Consider the following 21,584-nt stretch of genomic DNA (forward strand, 5'->3'; position numbering starts at 1 on the left):
ATGGCGATTGGTTTTGTTGTTTTGTGCATGCTGTAATTTTTCCCTGCTGGACCTCAAATCAAAACTCTGCCACAGAACATGCTGAGCATTTTTCTTTATCTGTTGCCATCGAAGGAATGAAACCGAGTGGGAGGGTGAAAAGGGAGATGGGAGGTAAGGAGAGCATAAGCGGCTCTCGGAGCGTTCCTTTAATATTGATCCATCCAAAGGTGATGGCGCCAGTCATTTCTCAGCCTTCGGCTCATTCGGCCAGCAGGAAAAGCCCCAAATTAGATGATTTGTTTCATCTAAAGGCCATTGTGTTGTGAATTACTGTTCGCAATTGCAGCTTGTGATTTCATTCTCTCACTTCCAAATATTAAATTTCCCCTGCGATTATCAGTGCAGTGAGTATTTTGAGCTGAGAGGGGGCTGGTTTCTAGCTGGCAGGTCCATTTTCTTGCAGAAGGGTTTGGCTTTATTACCATGGCTAGTGTCCTCCTCTTTGGTGGAGAAGCATCTGCATGCCCCAAGAAACTGAAGGGTGAGCATAAAACTAAATGTATTCTTGTCAAAGTGTGTCGAGTTATTAAAGCAAAGTCGGTCACTGCTGTACGACTGATAACACTTTGATTTCTGAAATGCTTAAGCCTGATTAAACTGGTTTCTGACAAAGTCCATGCCCTGGCTGTAGCATATTTTGCCTTCTAATAGATGTGAGATGGACACAGCCTGTGCAGACGGGGATGCCAGTGGATGCTCGAGTCTCATCTGTCAGGAGATGTTTCCGCCTCCACTTGACACTGACATACCTGTCAGCTGCACTTATTTCTCACATAACATCTGGGCTTCAGCTGTGCGCTCACCCCAAATGTCAGAGGAGCATTATTTCAGAGCAATTAAATGACTAAATGTGCCTCATCTTCCTCAGTCCACTGCTCTGCTTTCCTGCTGGAGATCGGCTAGAGATACAGTAAGGCTTTTGGTATTATGGCACGCCAGCTTTGAGTGCGTTAATCACATTCTAGAGTATTGATTCAGTCGTGGAGGTCCTGTGAAGCGACTATGAATTTCTGATCAGGTTTTAGCACCACTGCTCACCATATTGGATTAACTGGGAACTTAACAGACTTTCTTGTTTTTCCACGTTTGCAAGGATTTGCTTAAGATTCTGCTGCAACCAGGAAAGCTTTTCCCCTCTTCAGTGCTTCCCCACAGAGTCCAGATTAAACGGACACAAACACCAGCTGTTTATGTAAGTGTTTAAACTCCTGCCTACGATTGGTTGACCTTTCCCTGAAGCCCGGCCACTCGCACGCTCCCTCAGGGGCAATTTCAGCGTGTTAACCTATGCCCACCTCAGTCAGAATCTCTCAATCTTCTCTCGTCTCTGCACCAGTAAGCTATTGATTTATCTCCTGCTGTCAGTTGAATCTTTTTATTCACATGTCAAAATATTTGACACAACAGTTGGCTGAGCAAATGTCCGTCTTCCCTGCATTTCTCACTGAATTAGCAAAAACACAGCTGTGATGAAAAACAGCTTCATATTGGTGTCAGTCAGGTATGGCTGCATAAGAGCCATCTGCAAGGCTTTCGGATAGTCCAGTAGGTGTCCTTTAAGTTAATTGAAGGCACCATGTTGGGAGGAACAGTCTATTAGAAGCAAACCAGTTTTTGACCACTATCGCTACCCTTACTTGTAGTAAGTAAATTTTGTAAATTTTGTGCAGTAATACAAATAAGTGAGTTTCCTTTATGATTCATGTCTACAGGTCAGTTTTTTTGTTTTGGCAGTGAAGTTGTGTGTGCATATTAGTGTGTCCCGCTTCGATTCCGATTTTTTTTTTTTTTTTTTTTGGTGCCGATTCGATTTAAATTGCAATTTTTGTAGATTAGAAACAAAATAAATGTACAAAACTTTTTTTGTTGTTGTTTTTCTTGAATTCAATGAGGAAAAAATAACACAGTAGCCAGTACCATCATTCTGCTGCTGTAATGCCAAAGAAGACAAAAAGACCAATAAAAACAATAAAAATGACAAATTTTATGATTATTTTATTTGAAAATCTTTTTTTTTTTTTTTTTTTTTTTTTTTTTTTTTTTTTAACAAATCTATTTTAAAATCGTGACGCAAAAAATACAGATTTTCGATTTTCAGTTGGATTTTCCCACCCCTAGTGGATATGTGACTGCCTGCCAGGTGCCCGACATGTCTTCCGTATCAGATGTCTTTCCTGATTCATAGATGAAGTGTGTGTGTGTGTGTGTGTGTGTGTGTGTGTGTGTGTGTGTGTGTGTGTGTGTGTGTGTGTGTGTGTGTGTGTGTGTGTGTGTGTGTGTGTGTGTGTGTGTGTGTGTGTGTGTGTGTGTGTGTGTGTGTGTGTGTGTGTGTGTGTGTGCGTGTGCGCGAGATTTTTTTTTTTTTTTTTTTTTTAAATACATTTTGACCTTTTCTGGTCCAACAAGTGACCTTGTTAGGACCAAACCCTCATCCTAAGCAAGCAAAGCAATTGGTAAATTAAAATATGCAATGAAAAATGAACTTCTTGGTTTAGTCGCCGTTGGTGAAGACAGATGTATTAAACAGTAGATTTGTCGACTAGAAACTCCAGAGAGCCATTTAGATGCAGATTCATGGTTTAGAAATAAACGACCTTCTGCTGTTTATAGTAGAAATATCAGTCCTACTGGTGACCAGAATCTTTCTTGCTTCAGTAACAACAGTCTAAACTCAGTCTGCAGGAAGGATGACAGAACCGTTGTCTTTGATGCCGCTAGACAAGGTTAGATGTATCTCTTCCGCTGAAGAGGCTTAGTTAACCTGCCACTGTCCAGCAAACACACATTCAACCTTGAGCTGACGTGTGAATTGTGTATTCTTGGTTTAGAGAATGTATTGATGGTTTGAGCCATGTTTTTTTTCTCCCCCCCCCCACATCCGGTCACACACAAGCTTGTAGAGTTACTTAAGCTTTCATCCATGTTTGGCTAAAATATGATGTGGAAGAAAAGCTGGAGAATCAGGCAGGTAGGAGTGTTTATCCTCCCCGAGTGTCCACTTTGTCTGCTTTTTGTAAACATTTGTCCATATATGCCAAACCTTTATAAGCAGACGGCAAGCGTTCTCCTGTGGTTGTTCTGCTTGATAGTTCATTAATCTGTCTGCGTTTTAGATGTATTTGGAATTGTAAAACAATTTGATTTATAGTATAACTTTTAGAATTCCACATAGAAATTTTTTCATACATAAAAACAATCAGTAGCTGCAAGAATAGAATGAAAAATTTCTCAAAGTTGCCAGAAAATCAAATTCCAGTGTGAATTGCGGGCTCTGTTCAACCTCTATCAGCTGGTTTGGGGATGAAATACAAATAATCCAAGAAGGAAAGCCTTGATATCTGACCAGTATGCCCATTACTGACTGATTTAAAAAGAAATTCATTCATTTTTCTTTGTTCATCTCTTTATAACCTGTCCTGCCCTGGGCAACTGTAGGCTAAGCCATTAAAGAGAAACTGGCAGCACAGCCGTTACACTGCCTTGGAAACCGTGTCACGCTGGCCACGTGTTGCCATGGCAACAATCCAACCCATCTCCTCATTCCCACCACAGTGCAAAGGAGAACCGTAAACTGGCTATAAGTAACTGAACTTATGCCTTTTTAAATGGTGGGCTCTTAGCCCAGATGGAGCCACTTTGGCGCTAATAACTGGAGACAAATGAAGGCATGAGGATGGAAAGAACGGAAAAGAGAAATGGAGTCAGTAGCAAAATTAGGATTACAGAACAAAGGGGGGAAAAAATGAATAACCTTTATTTTTTTCGTCTTTTTTTTTTTTTTTCTTTTACAATAAGGTTCATACCTTTGAACTGAAGTGCTTGTGAGGGTTTCCGTATGTCGAGTCGTGCCGGTGAAGATATTTAACTAACAGAAAGGGAAACAAAAATGCGAGAAGAGAAAGTGGAAGTTATTGTCATCAAATCAGGCCGATAAAGCGCTCTGAAGTGAAAACAAACACAGAGCTGGTGGAGAGCAGAGGTGAATGGGCCTCTTCACTTCATGCCAGTAAAATCCATTTGAAAATTGGAGGGCGAATTAAGGAGATTTAGTCTGTAAGTGGCAGCGAGAGGGGCTGGCACTGCCAACTGGAACAGTGTGCCACTGCTTAACTTAATCTGACAACAGGAAGAAGAGGAGGAACAAGACGGAAGAGGGAGAGTCGTATTAGATGGGGTGAAGAGTGACCGCAGAATCTGTTTGATGGAGAGGAAATGTCAGCCAGAGGAAAGGCGGTAAAAAGAGATGGGGTTTTTTTTTGTTTTTTTTTTTCCACCCCTCAGAAGTTTGTGAAGGAAAATGGCAAAGAGCAAGCGTCCGACAGGAAGACAGTGAGGGTTATTGTGCGCTTTCCAGCCCTTTGAATGGCGCTGCCATTTGCTTTTCCCATGCTGCCTTTTGTGCGGTCAGACTCGGCCCTGGCAAACGGTTCAAACTGCCATTTCCTGGTAACAAATTAGCTCTGAATGCTGCACGTGTTGACAGTGGTGGTTTTTAGAAAGCTGCTTCTTCCAGGAGGTAATGCTATGAAGCTGATTGTTCTGGGTTTTTTTTTTGGGTTTTTTTTGTTGACTCATTTAACAAGTCTGTCTCTACTGACTAGCTATGCTATAACTTTTGCTTTTGATTAATCATTTCCATAAACGGCAAAAAAAAAATCAACAAAACATGTTATGTTTTAGTAATCTCTGCAATCATAGAATTTGTTGAATCCAATCAATTATCCAAACGGCAGCCATTGAGATTTTCTCTCAGCAACAAGATCTTCAGAGCGTCAGCAATAATTCAAAAGAAAAGAGAAACTTCTGAATAAATTCCTGAATGCCGAAGTAAAAGATGAATATATGAATGTAAACCACTGTTTATTCCAGCCTACAGAGGTTTGGACTTGTCGTAATTGATATAAAAGCCATCTGTTATATCCAACCCCTGGTTGCGAGTTATCTGCTTTTGTGGTCCACGCTGGATTAACCTGCATATTCTTCCTTACACACTTGTGCACACGCATCCGTTTTCTTGCTGACTCTGTGTTTGAGCGTATAATCAAAGAAAAGAACTGGGAGAATGAAGGGAAATGGAAAAGGTAGCAAACTTCGAACCCAGACACATTTATCAAACGTAGGCTCAAAGTTGAAATGGGAGTAAAATGAGTCAAATGGAGATTGAGGAGTGAAAAGCAGCTTAGTGTTTGACTGGATGGGAGATCTATAAGGTAAATAATGAAGGCAATAAGGGGACTAAATGAAGGTGTGATCTCTCCTCAGCCGTGCAGTACAGGAGGAATTGGCTTTAGCTTTTCTTCTTACACACTCTTAAACTAGATTTGAAGACAAAATTGTTTTTTTTCAGTTTGGTTGAAATAATATCTGACATTAGTCAGATGAAAGATATTGATCCAATTTTTAGTGTTTGACATGATTTTCAGGAATAAACTTGGATTACATATATTTAAAGACATGTTACTCTTTTTTTTTTTTTTTTTTAAATGGTTTAAAACTAAACTTAAGTCAAAAGATGAGGTAATAAATTGTGTCAATCACTAATTTAACCAATATATTAGTTTACTTATTTACTCACCAGTGTTTGCCGATTAAATTCTAAGATTTCCATTCAGGATTCAGTGATCAATATGAAATATCCTTTGCCTGGTTAACACCATCATAAACAAAAAATCAATTTAAATAATAACATATTAATGTTTGGACAGCTGAAAGATGACAGAACTTTTGCAGATTCACTCAGTGACGGTACCGCCTCAGTGTTGACAGCTAAATCGGATCCGTCTGGCATCGTATCTGTACTGCGAGCTCGTACCTGCCAGTAAAAGTTACTTTCTTCTCTTTGCTCTGTCCCTCTCTCTCTCTCTTCCTCTTCCTCTTTCTGATCATGCTTTCATGCGTTTCTTTGCTGAATTAGCCATGATCACTTTCAAAATGAATGTATCTATATTCCCTTGCTAGCATGTGACGTTGTGAGGTTAAATTTGTCTGCAACGTTACGTGGTGTCCAGCAAACGGTTGCATAGTGTGCTCATATGGACGCTGCTGGGAAGCGACTGCTCCAGAAATGCAGGTAACGGATGTCAGCGTGCCGTCAAATGAGTCAGGAATGAAGACACTTAAGGTTGGAACATTTAGTGCATCTTTAAAGCAGCAAATAGTGTAAACCTGTCTGGAGTCTTAAGCTAATTTAAGCTATCTTAAGCTTTTTTTTTTTTTTTAAGCCAGTTTTAGAAGGTATTAAGGCGGTGCAGTCCAGCTTTGATGGTTACACACACTACCCGCTTGGATGTCGATGTTTTTGCATTAAAGTAGAATAAGAAATTTAAGTTGTTCAGACAAAGCAAATGTAAAACCTTCCACATGCTAAGCGTGCCTTACAAGTGGTTCTTCTGTCACTGTTTGATATTTTCAGTTTGAAATAAAGGCTCATTGATCAGCCAACACATATAAATGTATGGTTACATCACTAAATCCCTCAGCTGTTTGGAGCAGATTTTCATTTTTAATTTTCAGCTCCTCTTTTGAGTCGGCTTGTTCCTGAAATTTAAGAGTCAGGACTACAGTTTTATGTGTCTCCAAACCCTGGACTTCGTAGCATTTCAGATTCTTCTTACAGAAACCAGCTTCTTTATTTCCAGCGTAATGCAAAGACGCAGTGGTTATTTGTGGTTTAATGAATTCCAAGATTGTTGCTTCTTTTAATCCATTCCTCATACCACTGACTGCAACATGACGCTTGAGCATATCCATTCCCGGCACTGTGCTGTTCTCACCGCACCCAAAACCTTGCTGGTTTCCTTCATTAGTCAACATTTTGTTTCTACAACACAAATTAGAATGGTTGAGATCATTATTTGACAACTTCTGATGCTAAAAGTTGGAAGCAAATGAGTCATTTTGCTATTGGTGCAACCATTTAGCTGTCGGACTGCTGAGAATATTTTCCTCAGCAATGAAGCCAAAACGCTAACAGACAAGCAAACGGAGGTCTCAGAACTTAATAAAAGCTGAAATCTTATTGTAGTTTCCAAACCAGTACACATGTACATGTCCTCATTCTAAAATTGTGCTAAACAAAATGACACTTTTATTGTTCTCATAATGAAAGGGAAGTGTATTTTTAAGCTTTATGCCTGTGTGCATCAATCTCTTTATCTTCCATGTGGGTACTCTTTATGTATATCTTATTATTCAAACTAGAAAAAAAAAGCGGACATGTTTGAGAAGCACAACGCTATAGATAACAGCGGTGGAGGCGGTCCATGTAGGAGTAGGCATTGGGTTTAAAGCAAGAGCTACAAGCATAATCATTATGGTGGGAGATCTGTTTTGGAAACAAGTAAAAGAAATAAACGGAAGGCAGCTGCAGAAACGGGCAGAAATTGCAATGCTGGTGTTTATAAAATGGCTTATAAAACTGAAAGATGAGTAAGTTCAACATGCTGCATATCAACATGCCTTATCTGCTTCGAGCTATATCTTTAAATGAGAAAACTGGCAAAACATTACTGTCTAGATATTAACGCTGCTTTTTAACATCCTTGTCTGCACAGATGTTGCGTGTTGCAGCATTCAGGATACAGCTTTTCTCTAACACTCTGTGATAAAGATGCCATGTTGTATTCAGGTGGCAGGAGCTTAAACTCTGTGAAATTATGCATTCAAACTTGACATATGCTTGCTGTCATGTGCGTTTTTTATTCCAAAGATGTTCTGCTTAAAAGCAAATATGCCTGGGACTCTGGAAGTGCAACAAACAGAATAATTTAAACCATGATCACTAATAGTCTTGTGAAGATTGAAGCATGAGGAGGATTACAGAGGATCATTAAGAGATAAAGACAAAGTAAATGCAGCAATAGCATGCATCTGGACTCAGTCTGAGAAAGAAAAACACTGACCCTGGATATCCAGAATGAAGTCATTCAGTTAATGTTTTGACACTAATGTCCTTTTTGTGTGGTGAAATGTTCAAATTGGAAGCTGCACAGAGGTGCAGCAGGGACTTAAGTGTTCACATCTCCAGTAAATTTTATGACTGCATTGCCTTTTTGAACTAAAACTGTGGATTCAAGCAAAGAAAATATGCTGGACACTTGCAGAACAAACTTGTCATCTGGTCTATCCTAGAAAGCATCAGAAAGCTGAAGTTTAGCTTCAACAAGTATCAAACATTGACAAAACACAAGTCATCATTTGGAGATATTTTCATTTTGTTTGCCACCAAATGTTTCAACATCTTTCTCAGTAAAGTCAGGTTTTGTACTTTCTTCAGACAGCTTTTGTCAGGATGCGCCGATCCACTTTTTGGGAGTTCCAATCCGATTTCTGAAATTTGAATATTTGCAGATAACGATATTTGCAGATACAAAATGTGTTAATGTGAACATTATTGTGACTATGGTTATTACTGCTGTTATAACTGTAAGATTTCATTAGGTTGTAATAAAAAACCCATCCTTTCTGAAGTTACCTCACCAATACATATAACATTATAGATAACTATTCTAAAGTTTTATTTTGATTTGGTACATTTTACCTAAATACAACTATAAATGTGTGGTTTTGAAACAAAGATCTAGCTTTTAATGTAACAAAAAAATGTCACATTTTAACATTCAAGTCATTTATTTCTTTTTAAAACATGTCCGAAGCATGTCATCACACACATCTGCACTAGATTGACTATCTGGTATCTGTTGTATCTGTACACTTTTATTAATACCAAGTACGAGTACACACGCTTATTGAGCCGATACTGATATCGGTGCATCCCTGAACTTTTGGTATTGTCTGCATCTTCCATTAGCGCTGCATCAACTGTATCAAGATACAAAGATGTAGAACTGCTGCAGGATTAAAGAGCAAAGGGTCACATGTGGGGAAAAATGTAGCATGGAATTTTATGCCATGGATGCAATCATACATGAACAGGAAGTTTGGAAATTGTCTTAACATTTACCAAAACCTTCAGTAAATGTTTTCTGAGAAATTAACTCCCCTGACTTAGAGCATCTTTGGTGTCCAGCTTTGGTCCTCGAGGGCTGCACTTATGCAGGATTTCCATACGCACCCGAATCAAATGAATCATTTTGCAGGACTTCATAAGCTGCTGGATCAATTCAGTGTAAGCCAGGTGTGTTGGAACTGGGATACATGGAAAATCTGCTGGACAGTGGCCCTCGAGGACCAAATTTGAACACCCGTGCTCAAGTGGTGGTTAACTCCTTAGTAGCTTCATAAACATTAAACTGTATCGCAGTCTGTGGCTGACAGAAGTCAAATCTGCATCCTGTATTTGTTGGAATGTTTGGTCGTTTATTGTGGGGGAGGGGGCGCGCAGCTGGTGGAAATGAGTCCTTTTCACTGCAGTCGTGGCTCATGACTCCAGAGGCCATTTAGTTCACTTGACTCTGCGTCGCTGTGCAGCTCCCATCGCGCAGCTTAGATCTCATAACTGGCCTGAAAATCACAGAATACTGCAGCTGGTTTGGCAGAATCAGCTGATTAGCATTCATATCCCCTCTCGCTTTCTGTACGCACGCACGCACGCACACACACACTATCTTGCACATCTCATTATGTTGGGGTTCATTCATACATCTAAAACACGATACATGGGCTATATTTACACGTTTTTGTTCTGTGGCCTCACCATCTGTCACTCCTCCTCTTCACACTAAGCTCTCACTATTGTCTTTAATTGCAATTACAGGCGTGTGTGTGTGTGTGTGTGTGTGTGTGTGTGTGTGTGCGCCCATGTGGATGGGAGTTAGTCTAGTAAGATGCTGAGCGCAGCATTCTCACTAAATCCTGACTGGAATAACTGAATAAAAACTCTTAATTGAAAGAGAGGAAATAGCCTGAGGGCAGTAAAACCTAAACACACACACACACACACACACACACACACACACACACACACACACACACACACACACACACACACACACATATGGAGAGTTCTATTTCCATCACCTCAGAGGACAACCCAAACAGCAAACCAGTTTTTTTTGTTTTTTACCTTAAACACACTAATACAAAGATTTGTTATGGGTGCTTACTTTTTCTCTCCAAAAAGGGAGGTAAGCCCCTGTGATGCAAACAGATTTGTCATCACAACATAAGTACACACGCACAAGCATTTGTTTTTTTCCATCAGATTTACAAGCTCCTTACAGACATTTCCTGTGTATGTGTGTCTGTCAGGGAGTCCCACGGATTTTCCAGACTCCTTATTTGGTTAACAAGATATATACTGGAGATGGGAATGAAGAGGGGGGGGGGGGCAGCCAGACATGATGTGGAGAGAGAGACAGAGTCAGTGAGGAGAACGGGAAACTCCCTGTGATGATAGAAAATAGCGAAAATGACACAGGAGGATCTGATGCAAACACAAACACGAGCGTTCCAACTTGCACTGCTATTTAGGCAGAAAAGCAGAATCTTTATGACTTTCTCAACCGTTCTGTATCGTACTGTCCAGTAAAAATGACCATTACCATAAACATAATTTTTACTGCCCTGTTCAGTATTGGACTGATTAAATGCCTCTGAAGAGAGAAAACAAGCCACTGTGGTTCTCCGCCAAACTCTGGGCCCAAAGCTGTAAAAGTTTCTGAAAGAAAACGGACACGGATAACGAGGCTTTGTGCTTTTTGCTTCACTGGAAGCATCCAGAGACTCATGGCCTAAAGGTTTAGCTGCTATAATTTCAGCTCATATTCTGAGGAACATCTATTAGTGACCTTTTTAATACCCTTTTTCATAAATTTAGTGTCATATGGATCATTTTGTTAATCTCTGCAACCACTAACACTTATGGAGTCATAACATTTAACATTAGTTAAATATAACCTGTAGAAGGTTAAATGTTTTGACATATTTAAGGGCTAACTTGAATTTTAAAAGTTGTTTCCAAACTTTTATTATAAAAATAGAAACGTTCCGTCCTTCAGACTACAAATTGTTCAGCTTTACAGAAAGATTCCACTTTTTCCAGTCTGGAAAGATGAGACTCATCACCATGGTAACACATAGCAATGTCTTTTCACCATCCCATGATTCTTGCTGAATAAAATCAATACGATAAAGGGAAACAATAAGTTGTTTTTGGTTTTTAACTCAACCAAACCCTCCTGGACAAACATCCAGGGTTCAAAGTCTTCAAGCCTCCAAATCTGAACTGCTGGTTGTTAAAACGTTCATTCATCAAGCTTCGAGGCGTAGATCACCACCCTGCAAGTTACAAATGTATCCTCTGGGTACTCTGAATATAAATGTGACACTCTTTCCAAAAAGTCAGTACTGAGCTTGTAATTCTAATCATTGAGCTCATCTGGAGCGTTTGACTTCTTTGTCTTTCAAAGATTTACATTGAACTTGTATCTAGATTGTACCAGTTAATAACTTTGCCTGAAGCACTCTGCCTACAAATCTCAAAAGCAAACTTGCCGTTAACTGTACGACACGTTTATAAAAAGGAAGATGTGACACGTAGCATTAAAGTAACAGAAATTCCCTTTGTCAGATTTTTAGGTGTTTCATGAGGAACGTCTGTTAGATTACAAATCAGACATTTCCTCAAAGTATACATTAGAAATTTATAACCAGGCAATCGTGCGCTCTGATCCACGTGGAAGCAGCCGTGTCGCTGGTGTGCATCTGTTTTGTTTTCATTCGCCTCTGTGAAGCCAACATTACGTTTATTGGAGAGCAGACTGGATCTTATTAGTGGAGGTCTGGTGGAGTGCTGCCAGCCTGTTGTTGTGGTTTCCCACAGTGGGCAGCATCATTATCAGCTTTGTCATATAAAACACTGCATGATGGTTCACACACACACACACACCCACCTGTTTCCATCTTGTTGAACTGCCACACATACATTCTTGCTAATTAAATCAAGCCGTCGTGAAAATCGCCTTGAGATAAAGTAGTGCTGCGTTTTCTCTGTATGTTGGAGCCTCTTTATGTCGGCTGAATTAAACAAATTTCACACACAAGCAGGTGCCTGTACTGACTAATTCATCAACACAGGGATGCCTTAATGTATACACTCTTGTTTAGTCTGTGACCTAAATCCACCCGACGGCAAGCTTTTCTTCACAAACTAGTTCAGTCTGAGAGACCACTTCTTTACTCATAAGGCCTCACAACCTGGTTTTTGAAGTGGTTTGGATAAAATGCATCAAACGTGCGCAAAAAAGGCAAATGCACACTTTGAATCGCTGCAGATTCATAAACGTCATTTTTAAAATACACTTTTTAAGATGTCAGCACTTTAATGGCAAATACACACAACAGAAGAACACAACTTTTGTGATTTTGTCCACCTTTCCGTAAGCCACACACATGCGCGTACACACACACACACACACACACACACTCCAACCAGCAGAGCTGCAGTATTTTCTCCTGACTTTAAAATAAGGTGGTGATTCCCAAAGTCAAAGTTTCCGATCCAAATGTATCGCTAAGGCAGGTTGTCGAGAGAGGAGTAACCACCCCCCCCATCTGCTGCCATGTCCTCTACAACTTCGTGTGCGTGTGTGAAATTAGCAAGCAGAGTTTTGTTGTGAGATTTCTACCACACAACAGAAAAGCTCTTTGGATAACCACAAACTGCCTTTTTAGATTTGGTGCATAAATAAGTAGAAATAGATTTAATCTGAAACTGCCGCGTTTGTCTTCCAGACTGATAAAAGTTCAGAGTCTAGATCTGAGGAACAAAACAGCCAAAAATGTCATTTTTTATGCTGCTTCTTCTAGGGATGCACCGATATCTGTATCGGCTCAATATAAACTGTGTACTCATACTTGGTATTAATAAAAGTGTACCAATACTACAACTGATACCCGAGCCCACACTAGTCAAGCCAGCGCAGATGTGTTTGATGACATGCTTCGGACATGTTTTAAAAAGAAATAAATGACTTGAATGTTAAAATGTGACATTTTTTGTTACAATAAAAGCTAGATCTTTGTTTCCAAACCACACATTTATAGTTGTATTTAGGCAAAATGTGCCAAATCAAAATAAAGCTTGTTGAAATTGTTAGATCTGTAATGATATATTCGTATTGATGAGGTAACTTTAGAAAGGATGGGTAATTTATTACAACCTAATGAAAGATTACACAGTTATAACAGCAATAATAACCATAGTCACAATAATGTTCACAAACACATTTGGTATCTGCAAATATCTGTATCGGCAGATATTCACATTTCAGATATCGGTATCGGATCAGAACTCCCACAAAGTGGATCGGTGCATCTCTAGCAGAACCTGGAGCGTATCCCAGAAATTAGCAGGTGAGAGGAAGGTACGCCCTGGACAGCAAATTCTTTGGGGTTTTTTTGTAGCATTAAACCAAACATGAACAAACCTGATCTACTAAAAGGAAAAGTGGAAGACACGAGCAGATGGAAGGGAAACTGGTGAGGTTCGCTCTCGTCTCCCGCCGTCTGAAGTGTGCGTTTGTTTTGTGACTTTTGCGAGTAGTTTCCAGGCCGTTTATCTCACCGTCTCATATCTCCGCCTCGACCCTGAGGAGCTTCCTCATCCTGGGCCCTTTTTAATGACCTGTTCTGTAAACCCTGAGCAGAAATCTTGTGTATAAAAGATCAATGAGTGGAACACGATGATAAATGAAGCACGAGTGGAGATCTGTCACAGCAGCTCAGATGTTCATTTGTTTATTTTTCTTTTATGTGCTGCTTAGCAAAGTCAGACGGAGGACATCTCTGGAATGACAGATGTACACACACACAGCGGCCCCTGGAGTAATGTCTGTCTGTAGTTGTGTGTGTGTGTGCGTATATGAATTTCCGCAGCCAGAATTCCTTTAGTTTGCTCATGTGTGAGCGTGAAAGCATGCTAGTGTGAAAAATTTGTGAATGCTGCCGTGCATGTGTGATCCCACCTCTCTCTGAGTGTGCCGCAGCATTTATATGATCGCCAGGGCAAATTTGACTTTGTCAGCCTGAGGGTGACGACACGTGTTGGGAAATTTGTGGATGTTTTTCCTTTGATCAAGGTAAAGAACTGAGGAATCCTGAGTCTGTCACCCCACTCCCACGTTCAGTCTGCAGCTATCTCACATTTTCCTGCAAGTTTTATTTATTTGTAATCAGATTAACACATCAAATTTAAAAGCACACACAAAACTTCCAGTTTACATTGTAAAAAAAGTGCCAATATCAGTCGTTCACACACACACACACACACACACACACACACACACACACACACACACACACACACACATTAACACACATGCAGCTTTTTTCTTGATTCTTGTCGCTCTTCTCAGAACACTTACACACACACACACACACACACACACACACACACACACACACACACCACTGCTCTGGAAACAATCTTCTCCACCCATGTTGGTTACCCAAACAAAGTGTTGCCATGGCAACGGGACAACATGCTGTATGGCCAGCAGGTTCGTCATACGTCTGGGCGTGTGTGTGTGTGTGTGTGTGTGTGTGTGTGTGTGTGTGTGTGTGTGTGTGTGTGTGTGTGTGTGTGTGTGTGTGTGTGTGTGTGTATTCATGTTGACTACTAAGATTGGGATGCAGATCAATATGATAAATCCAGTCTATAATAGATTAATTATTTCTGCACTGATGCACTGTCTGGATGTGCTGGTTGTCACTCTACAAGCATGCAAGAATGTGTGTCTGAGTCTGCGCGCGCGTGTGTGTGTGTGTGTTTCCCAGCAAGTTGCTCATCTGTTTTCCCAGTTTGAGTTGTCATACTTGAACTTGTGGGAAATGCAAGCACACAGGCTGCAGCGATCAGGAAGAATTCTGCTTTTCTGCGAGGTCAGATGGATTCGGTTAGATTTCTGATGTGCAATGAGCTCCGTACTGATGAAAATGTTTCACAGCAGGATAAGAAATTAGGTTAACAATGCACCGGCATTTGTTTTGCAGATGACTTGATTGGAATGGATTCGGAGGACAAATGCTGCCCAAAGCCGTATTCATGAGGCTGTTGTTGTTGTTGTTGTGGGTCCCGCTGTGATTTGTGAGCTCATTTCCGAGCTCGGCGCTCTCAATCCTGTGGAAATCTGTCTGCTCTCTAATCACTAAGAAAGATGTGAAATTATTGATGTACTGATTCAGCAGTTTGTTGGTGGCTGTTTAGGGGTTTCAGTCTCTCTGTGAAAGCTACACAAAGGAAAAAAAAAACAAACGTTTTTTATCAGAGTGAAACATGGCAACATAAGACACACATGGGATAGAAATCATGAAATCATATTAAAGAGTGTTTGGATGGGATTTTACACGTATGCCAAGGATCCCCATCCCCTCAGCTCTGAGGTTCAGTAATGTGCTCAGAGACTCCACCTCGAGGCAGAGGAGGGCGACTGTTCAGTCTGGTGGTTTCATGGACTCATCTGCAGCAGAAGGTGAAATGTGTTTGCTGTCCCGGGACTCTGCTAAAAGAACTAATCCTGCTCGTGGAATGAGTTGAAACCTAACATTAGCATGTGTCCGTGGTTGCATGTGATGTTTTAATGGGTTAATCTTCATGGTCTAAATAATGCAACTGATTAACTGTTGATTTTAATAGTGTTTAATTAGATAATTATCAGACTGCTGTTTTTTTTCAGCTAGACATAATTCAGTTTAACATGTGTAAGAATCATTTAATTGCACAAACAGATTTTTTATAAATTAAATTAACTTATTGGGTTTTTTTGGGGTTTTTTTTTTTTTTTGTACATGTGCTTTAGATATGAGTCCTTTTAAGCTAACTCTGTGACAGTGATGAATGTGTATTTGTGAGCATTTTTGCTAGAATGCATGGACTATAAATCAGCTTTTGATTGCATGGATTTGAGTGACTGTGCTGGAGGACGGTTAAACACAGGTTGCAGGCCTGTGATCAGGGATGATGCTTGCATAAGATGTGTATTTGTGTGTGTGTGTGTGTGTGTGTGTGTGTGTGTGTGTTCCCATTTCCCCCCCCTCCAGGCCAGATTATAAGAACTCTCTCAGCTGTCTTTGTTATTGCCTGTAGTGGATTTGGATCAGAATAAGGGTTTTGTTCCAGACTGGAAACACAAGATAAACACACATATCCACAGGCGCTTATTCATTCTCTCACACACACACACACACACACACACACACACTCTGCATGCACCATAGCACTGTGATCTGGAATATTAACTGTCATGCCAAATAAGACCGAGGCCAACTGCCACAATAAATACGTTGTCACACACGCTCCCGGCCCTCGGAGGCGATTGGTTGGTCAATACTTGCTGCCTTTTGTGTTTGTTGGTTAAAAAGTCGGCTTCAGACAAAGAAATCATTCTTCTCGTTGAGCTTTGATCATACGCTGTTAGTTGGGTTTATTGCAGTTTGTCATATTGTATGGGCCGTTAGTTTATAGGTGGGGCAGCATGGATGTTTATGTCATAACTGTAAATATAATTTGTGTGTCTGGAAGGCATGGGTGGAGGTAATGATTTTAGTCACATCACTGGTTAGTTTTAGACCTGCTTTAACTTGATCATCAGTCGGCTACGTTAAGAATCGTTGTCTGTGTGACTTGGGTCTTTTTGTCTTGGGGTGTCTGGCACCGGGACATCGTGGGGTGGGACCTCCTGTGGATTAAGCTTGTTTGGAACCAAATAATTACTCTTGGCTTTTTTTGTGGTATTTCTTGAGGCAGTCATGAAGAGCTTTGGTGTTGGATTGGGACAGAGGCCATCAGGGAGAATTGTCCTTGCTCCATCATAAAGTAGCAGACAGTTTCAGCACTTAGTCCTAAAGTTCTGTTTCACTGTGTGGAGGTCAGGCAGACCAGGAACATAGTGCGTTGATTTGTGCAGTTTAGGGAAGCCTACCTCTCCTTGTGTTATCAAAGCTCTTAATGGTAGTGGTTTTAATGTTGTGGCTGGTCAGTGTTTAAATAGCAGTGCAAACATTGCAGAGACCCTGTTCAGGATTAAAATCTGAATTATTGAAAAGATTTATTTTAATTGCTGACCTGCAAATGAATCGATCAGCTCTGCTTGTTTACATGATTTTACTCTTGTTATAAATACGATTCTGTTCTAGCTTAAGCATGAGATTAAACGGAGCCTTAATGAGGCTACAGACTGGCAGCTTGATGACTATCATTTCAATCTTGTCATCCTGATTTGAGCTGCTCTGATGTCAAAGATTAAATCAACATCAGAGGCTGAAATACTTAAAGGCAAACGGTCTCCTCGCTTGTGCCTGTGTGGAAACGCTGCTTTTTTTTTTTTGCTTTTTTTTTTTCCAGTTTCCGGCCTGTCCTGTCCTCACTGCTTTTCTTCCTTTTTTTTCCTCTCTTCTTTCCTTCCCACTCCTTCCTCCTCCTCCTCCAGTAAAACCATCAAGGTGAAAATCATTGACGACGAGGAATACGAGAAGAACAAAACCTTCTACATAGAGATTGGGGAGCCTCGCCTGGTGGAGAGCAATGACACCAAAGGTCAGGAAGAGGGTGAGCCTCGTGACCCCTCGTGAATGTTGACCCCCTCCCTCTGACCACAGGGTGTCCGCCACACTGCAGAGGCTGCATGTTCTCAATGCAAAGACGCACACAGGAGGAGATTATTCCAGGATTATTTGGTTTTCTTCTGCGCCTCTCCTCGCTCGTCTCGCTCTCCTCCTGATGCGTGCCGACGGTGAACATGCAGCAGGCTGTGGGTCACCTCATCTCACCACATCCACGACTCCACTTTGTGTGTTTTAGTGTGTATATATACCTTGTCATGCCATTTGTTTACCATGCATGCATGCATTCACCACCTCCCTGTGTGTGTGTGTGTGTGTGTGTGTGTGTGTGTGTGTGTGTGTGTGTGTGTGTGTGTGTGTGTGTGTGTACGTGTGTACGTGTGTTGTCCCATACAGGAAGACCATAACCGTTAGGATCTTAGACCGGGAGGAGTACAATAAGCAATCCTCCTTCTACATTCTGCTTGAACCCCCCCTATGGAGACGCAGCGGGAAGGAACAGACAGGTGTGACAACCAATCAGCACTGAGAATGCACTTTCTGAGGGTTCAATGCATCATCTGGCCATCTGAAAATCCCAGCACAACACTGAGAAACATTTTGTGAGAGGAACATGAGTTATACACGTAATCTGAACTAATGCAGGATACATGAAAGTTTAATGTTTGAATTAATTCAGAATGCATCATGAAGTCTCGGCGCTTACCATCAGTCTACAAACCAATTACCAGTTTACTATTGGTTGTAATAGATCGTTCGTGAAATGCTCAGTCAGTTACATTTAAAGCTGATTAAGGTTTATTTTAATTATCTTTACCAGACGTGTGTGTAGCATCGGTGAAGCGACACTATTGTGTACTCACTGTGTATGTATGTATAAGATATAAAATCTCAAACTGGATTGATATAAGGTATGACTATTAAGATGAAAATAACCACATATTTAATAATCAAACATCTTAACAGGAAAAATATATGAACCAGCTAATATAATCAAATATGAAATGTCCATGAGCCATGAATTCGGCATCGTGTAGCTCCGTTTTAGCTGCTGGCTGATCTACCTTATTGTGAAATACTGAATTTTAAGCAAGCCTCACAACGGCTGCATGTAGTGCTTTATGATCTTTTACTGGATAATTTAATTCAGGCTTTGTTTGGGTTTTTAGTCATTTCAGTGTTTTAGAAAAAAAACCTTTTATATATTACTTGCCTTTGTTAGTGTTTGGGATGTCATAATTCAGTTGTGTTAACAGAAAAAATGAAATATGCTCCTAAATGGTGATAGTCATTTCATGATCTGTTTTTTTAGACATTCCTAAAAATTCCAAAAATATTGATTAATCAGCCTATCTAGTCGTATATGTACTTGATATATTTTATTAAATTTAAGACCATATAAATTTCATTTTAATCTAGAATTTTGCTTGCAAAAGCAGGAAATCTTCAGATTTATGATGAAAACACCAGAAATAATCTAACTTGTTGTTTCAAATGGGAACCAAAACAGTTAGATTAAATTTGTAGATTGTATTTCTACCAGTTTACTAATCAGTCAGGTAACAGTGCAAATGCAGACAACATAAAGCATACTGAATAATACTTTACACCCGGCAAACTTATTCTGCAGTGTTGCATCTGGATGGCTGAGGCACGATCTGCAACAACCCAAATTTTAAGACACATTCAGATAACTTACGAATTCTAAGTGAATATTAAAAACAGACAGTAATCTTGACTGGTATGAAAGCTGAGACGAGATAGTTTTATAGCTAAAAAGCAAACTTGAACCATCTGCAACAGTTGCTCTCCGTCTTAAGTGGCAAAACATTGCTGCTCCCTCATGTTCACTCATGTTCTAACAGGCCTGTTGAACTGGGATTTGTGTCACACACACTGCAACGTTGCTTCATTCTACACTTCTATTTTCCTTTTTCTTTTTTCCTCCACTGCTTCAGAGATGTACAAGTGGGAATCACACCTGTCCCTTCCTTTCCTCTCATTTCCCTTTTCCCGTACGTTGCTTCAGCTGCTCGGGAACTTTTCTTACATTCAAATCTGGATTGTGTTGTTTGAGAGGAGCAGATGACATTTTCAAAGTGCTCACATACACGAACAAAACCAGAAGTAACGCCCAGGAGGTTTGCGAGTTTGACATTTGTGTGCATATTTATGGACTTTTAGCATCTTTTCAGCTGTTCTATTTTGTCTGAGTTTATGAACAAACCAAGTCCATCACAGGGGGTAACAGAGGATTGAAATTAAAGAGACAAATATTTAAAGGCTTATGTTAGAACAAAAGACTTTAGGGCCACGCAGAATGTAAACGGGTTAAAAATATAGCAGTTTCTGCTAGTTTAGCTGCTTAAAAAACTTGAGATTCCCTCAAAGCTTTTATTAAGCATGTATCTTGTGAACATCTCAGCTTATGTAGTTAAAAACAAATGGACACGTATTTATTACCCACAATACTTTTTATGGTAAAAAAAAATATATCAAGCATTCATGCATTTTAAATATAATAAAACCCTTTTGGACCCAGTCGTGTTGTGTCCACGAGGAAGGCATCAAACTCTGCTTGCGGGCTCCAAGACATGTCTCTCGTCTCAGGAATAAATCACAGTGCTGCAGTCCAATTCGCTCCTCTGTAGCAAACAGTGCGAAGTCCCAACCAGTTAAATGTGCTTTCTGTTTCACGTGATGGACATAATGCCACCTGCAAGGAAACTGTTATGCATGATGTGTCTGCACCCTCACTCACTCAATAAGGAATTTACCAATAATACCAATTATTACCAATAACAATAAAAATAAAGATGGAAAATAATTATTTTGTAGACATCTTTACATTAAAAAGCAGGTAATTGTTTTCAGGTTTGCTGTCTAAAAGCGCTTAGATGGAATGAAACTCCTGTCCTTTTGGGTACACTGATTAAAGCAGCTCTGTCTCTCTCTCTCTCTCTCACATACACACACACACACACACACACACACACACACACACACACACACACACACACACAGTGCTGTCAGTCTGTTAATAGCAGTGTGTGTTTACCCACCATCAGCAGTGGTTATCGTGATCAAAGACAAAGGCTGGATATCACATTATCACAGTCAAGAGATCAAACACACCACTGGGACACACACCGAGAGACACACACACACACGGTCTAAGGCTGCAGTGTATTTTATTAACTGATGGCTACATGATGGCAGCTCGTGGTGCTAAATAAACCCTGCGCAGATCTTAGTGCATTTGGATGTTTGTATCTGTGCACAATTTCCATTAGAAGCTTCTTGATTGTGCACGTATCGAGGCTGGGTGTCTATTTCTAAAAAGAGGGGAAAGGGTTAACTTGACCTCATTATTTTGGTTTATTAAGATGTAAAATGGATAAATTAGTTTTTGGTCTGAAGTTTTATTTTGCTTTAGAGGAAACATTAAAGCAACTTCTATCTAAATGGTTTGCAAATTTAAGCATAAACCTTCAAAAAGTTTGCAATATATAAAGGGAATTGTTATAAAATGAGCAAGTGACGGGGGGAAATATGACTGTACAAAAATCTGTTTAAATCTTTCAACAGCAGCAAATTCTCATTTAATCTAAAATAAACGATACTGAGGTGAATAAACTTCTGAGTGAAAATCTAACATTTTGACTTATAAACACATTCTGGTAAGTTGTTTTAGGACCAAACTGCAGTTAAAGGGGTGCTATGATGGTATTTGGAGTTTTGAGCTTTCTACAGTGTTAGTGTTGAATCCTCATCAGACATGTGAACGGCACTGTTTTTTATCACCTAAACGCATGTTTGATTTTGAGTTTGAGTTTCAGCACTCTCTCCGTTCGGTTTCCATGGCAACGAAAAACGAGTTAGTTTTTTCTACTTCAGAATCCTTGTGACGTCCCGGGGGATAAGGTTCGGTGATTGGATACCTTCTACTGGTTAACAAGGGCATGTACAAATACATCAGGCGGGTGGAAAACGTGGGATAAAGTTATTTCCAACGATGGCTG

General features: G+C 40.1%; 1 protein-coding gene across 1 annotated transcript in view; it reads left to right on the forward strand.

Annotated features, from left to right (window-relative positions):
* slc8a1b (solute carrier family 8 member 1b) overlaps positions 1–21,584 on the forward strand; it is a gene marked incomplete at its 3' end in the record, with an annotated part of 141,035 nt that overhangs the window by 80,805 nt on the left and 38,646 nt on the right. Inside the window, exon 5 of the mRNA XM_079248616.1 lies at positions 17,430–17,548. Coding sequence (XP_079104742.1) covers positions 17,430–17,548 — 119 coding nt within the window. The remainder of the gene's footprint in view (positions 1–17,429; positions 17,549–21,584) is intronic.

Source organism: Telmatherina bonti (assembly GCF_933228915.1).
Source record: "Telmatherina bonti genome assembly, chromosome: 11".
NCBI lineage: Eukaryota > Metazoa > Chordata > Actinopteri > Atheriniformes > Telmatherinidae > Telmatherina > Telmatherina bonti.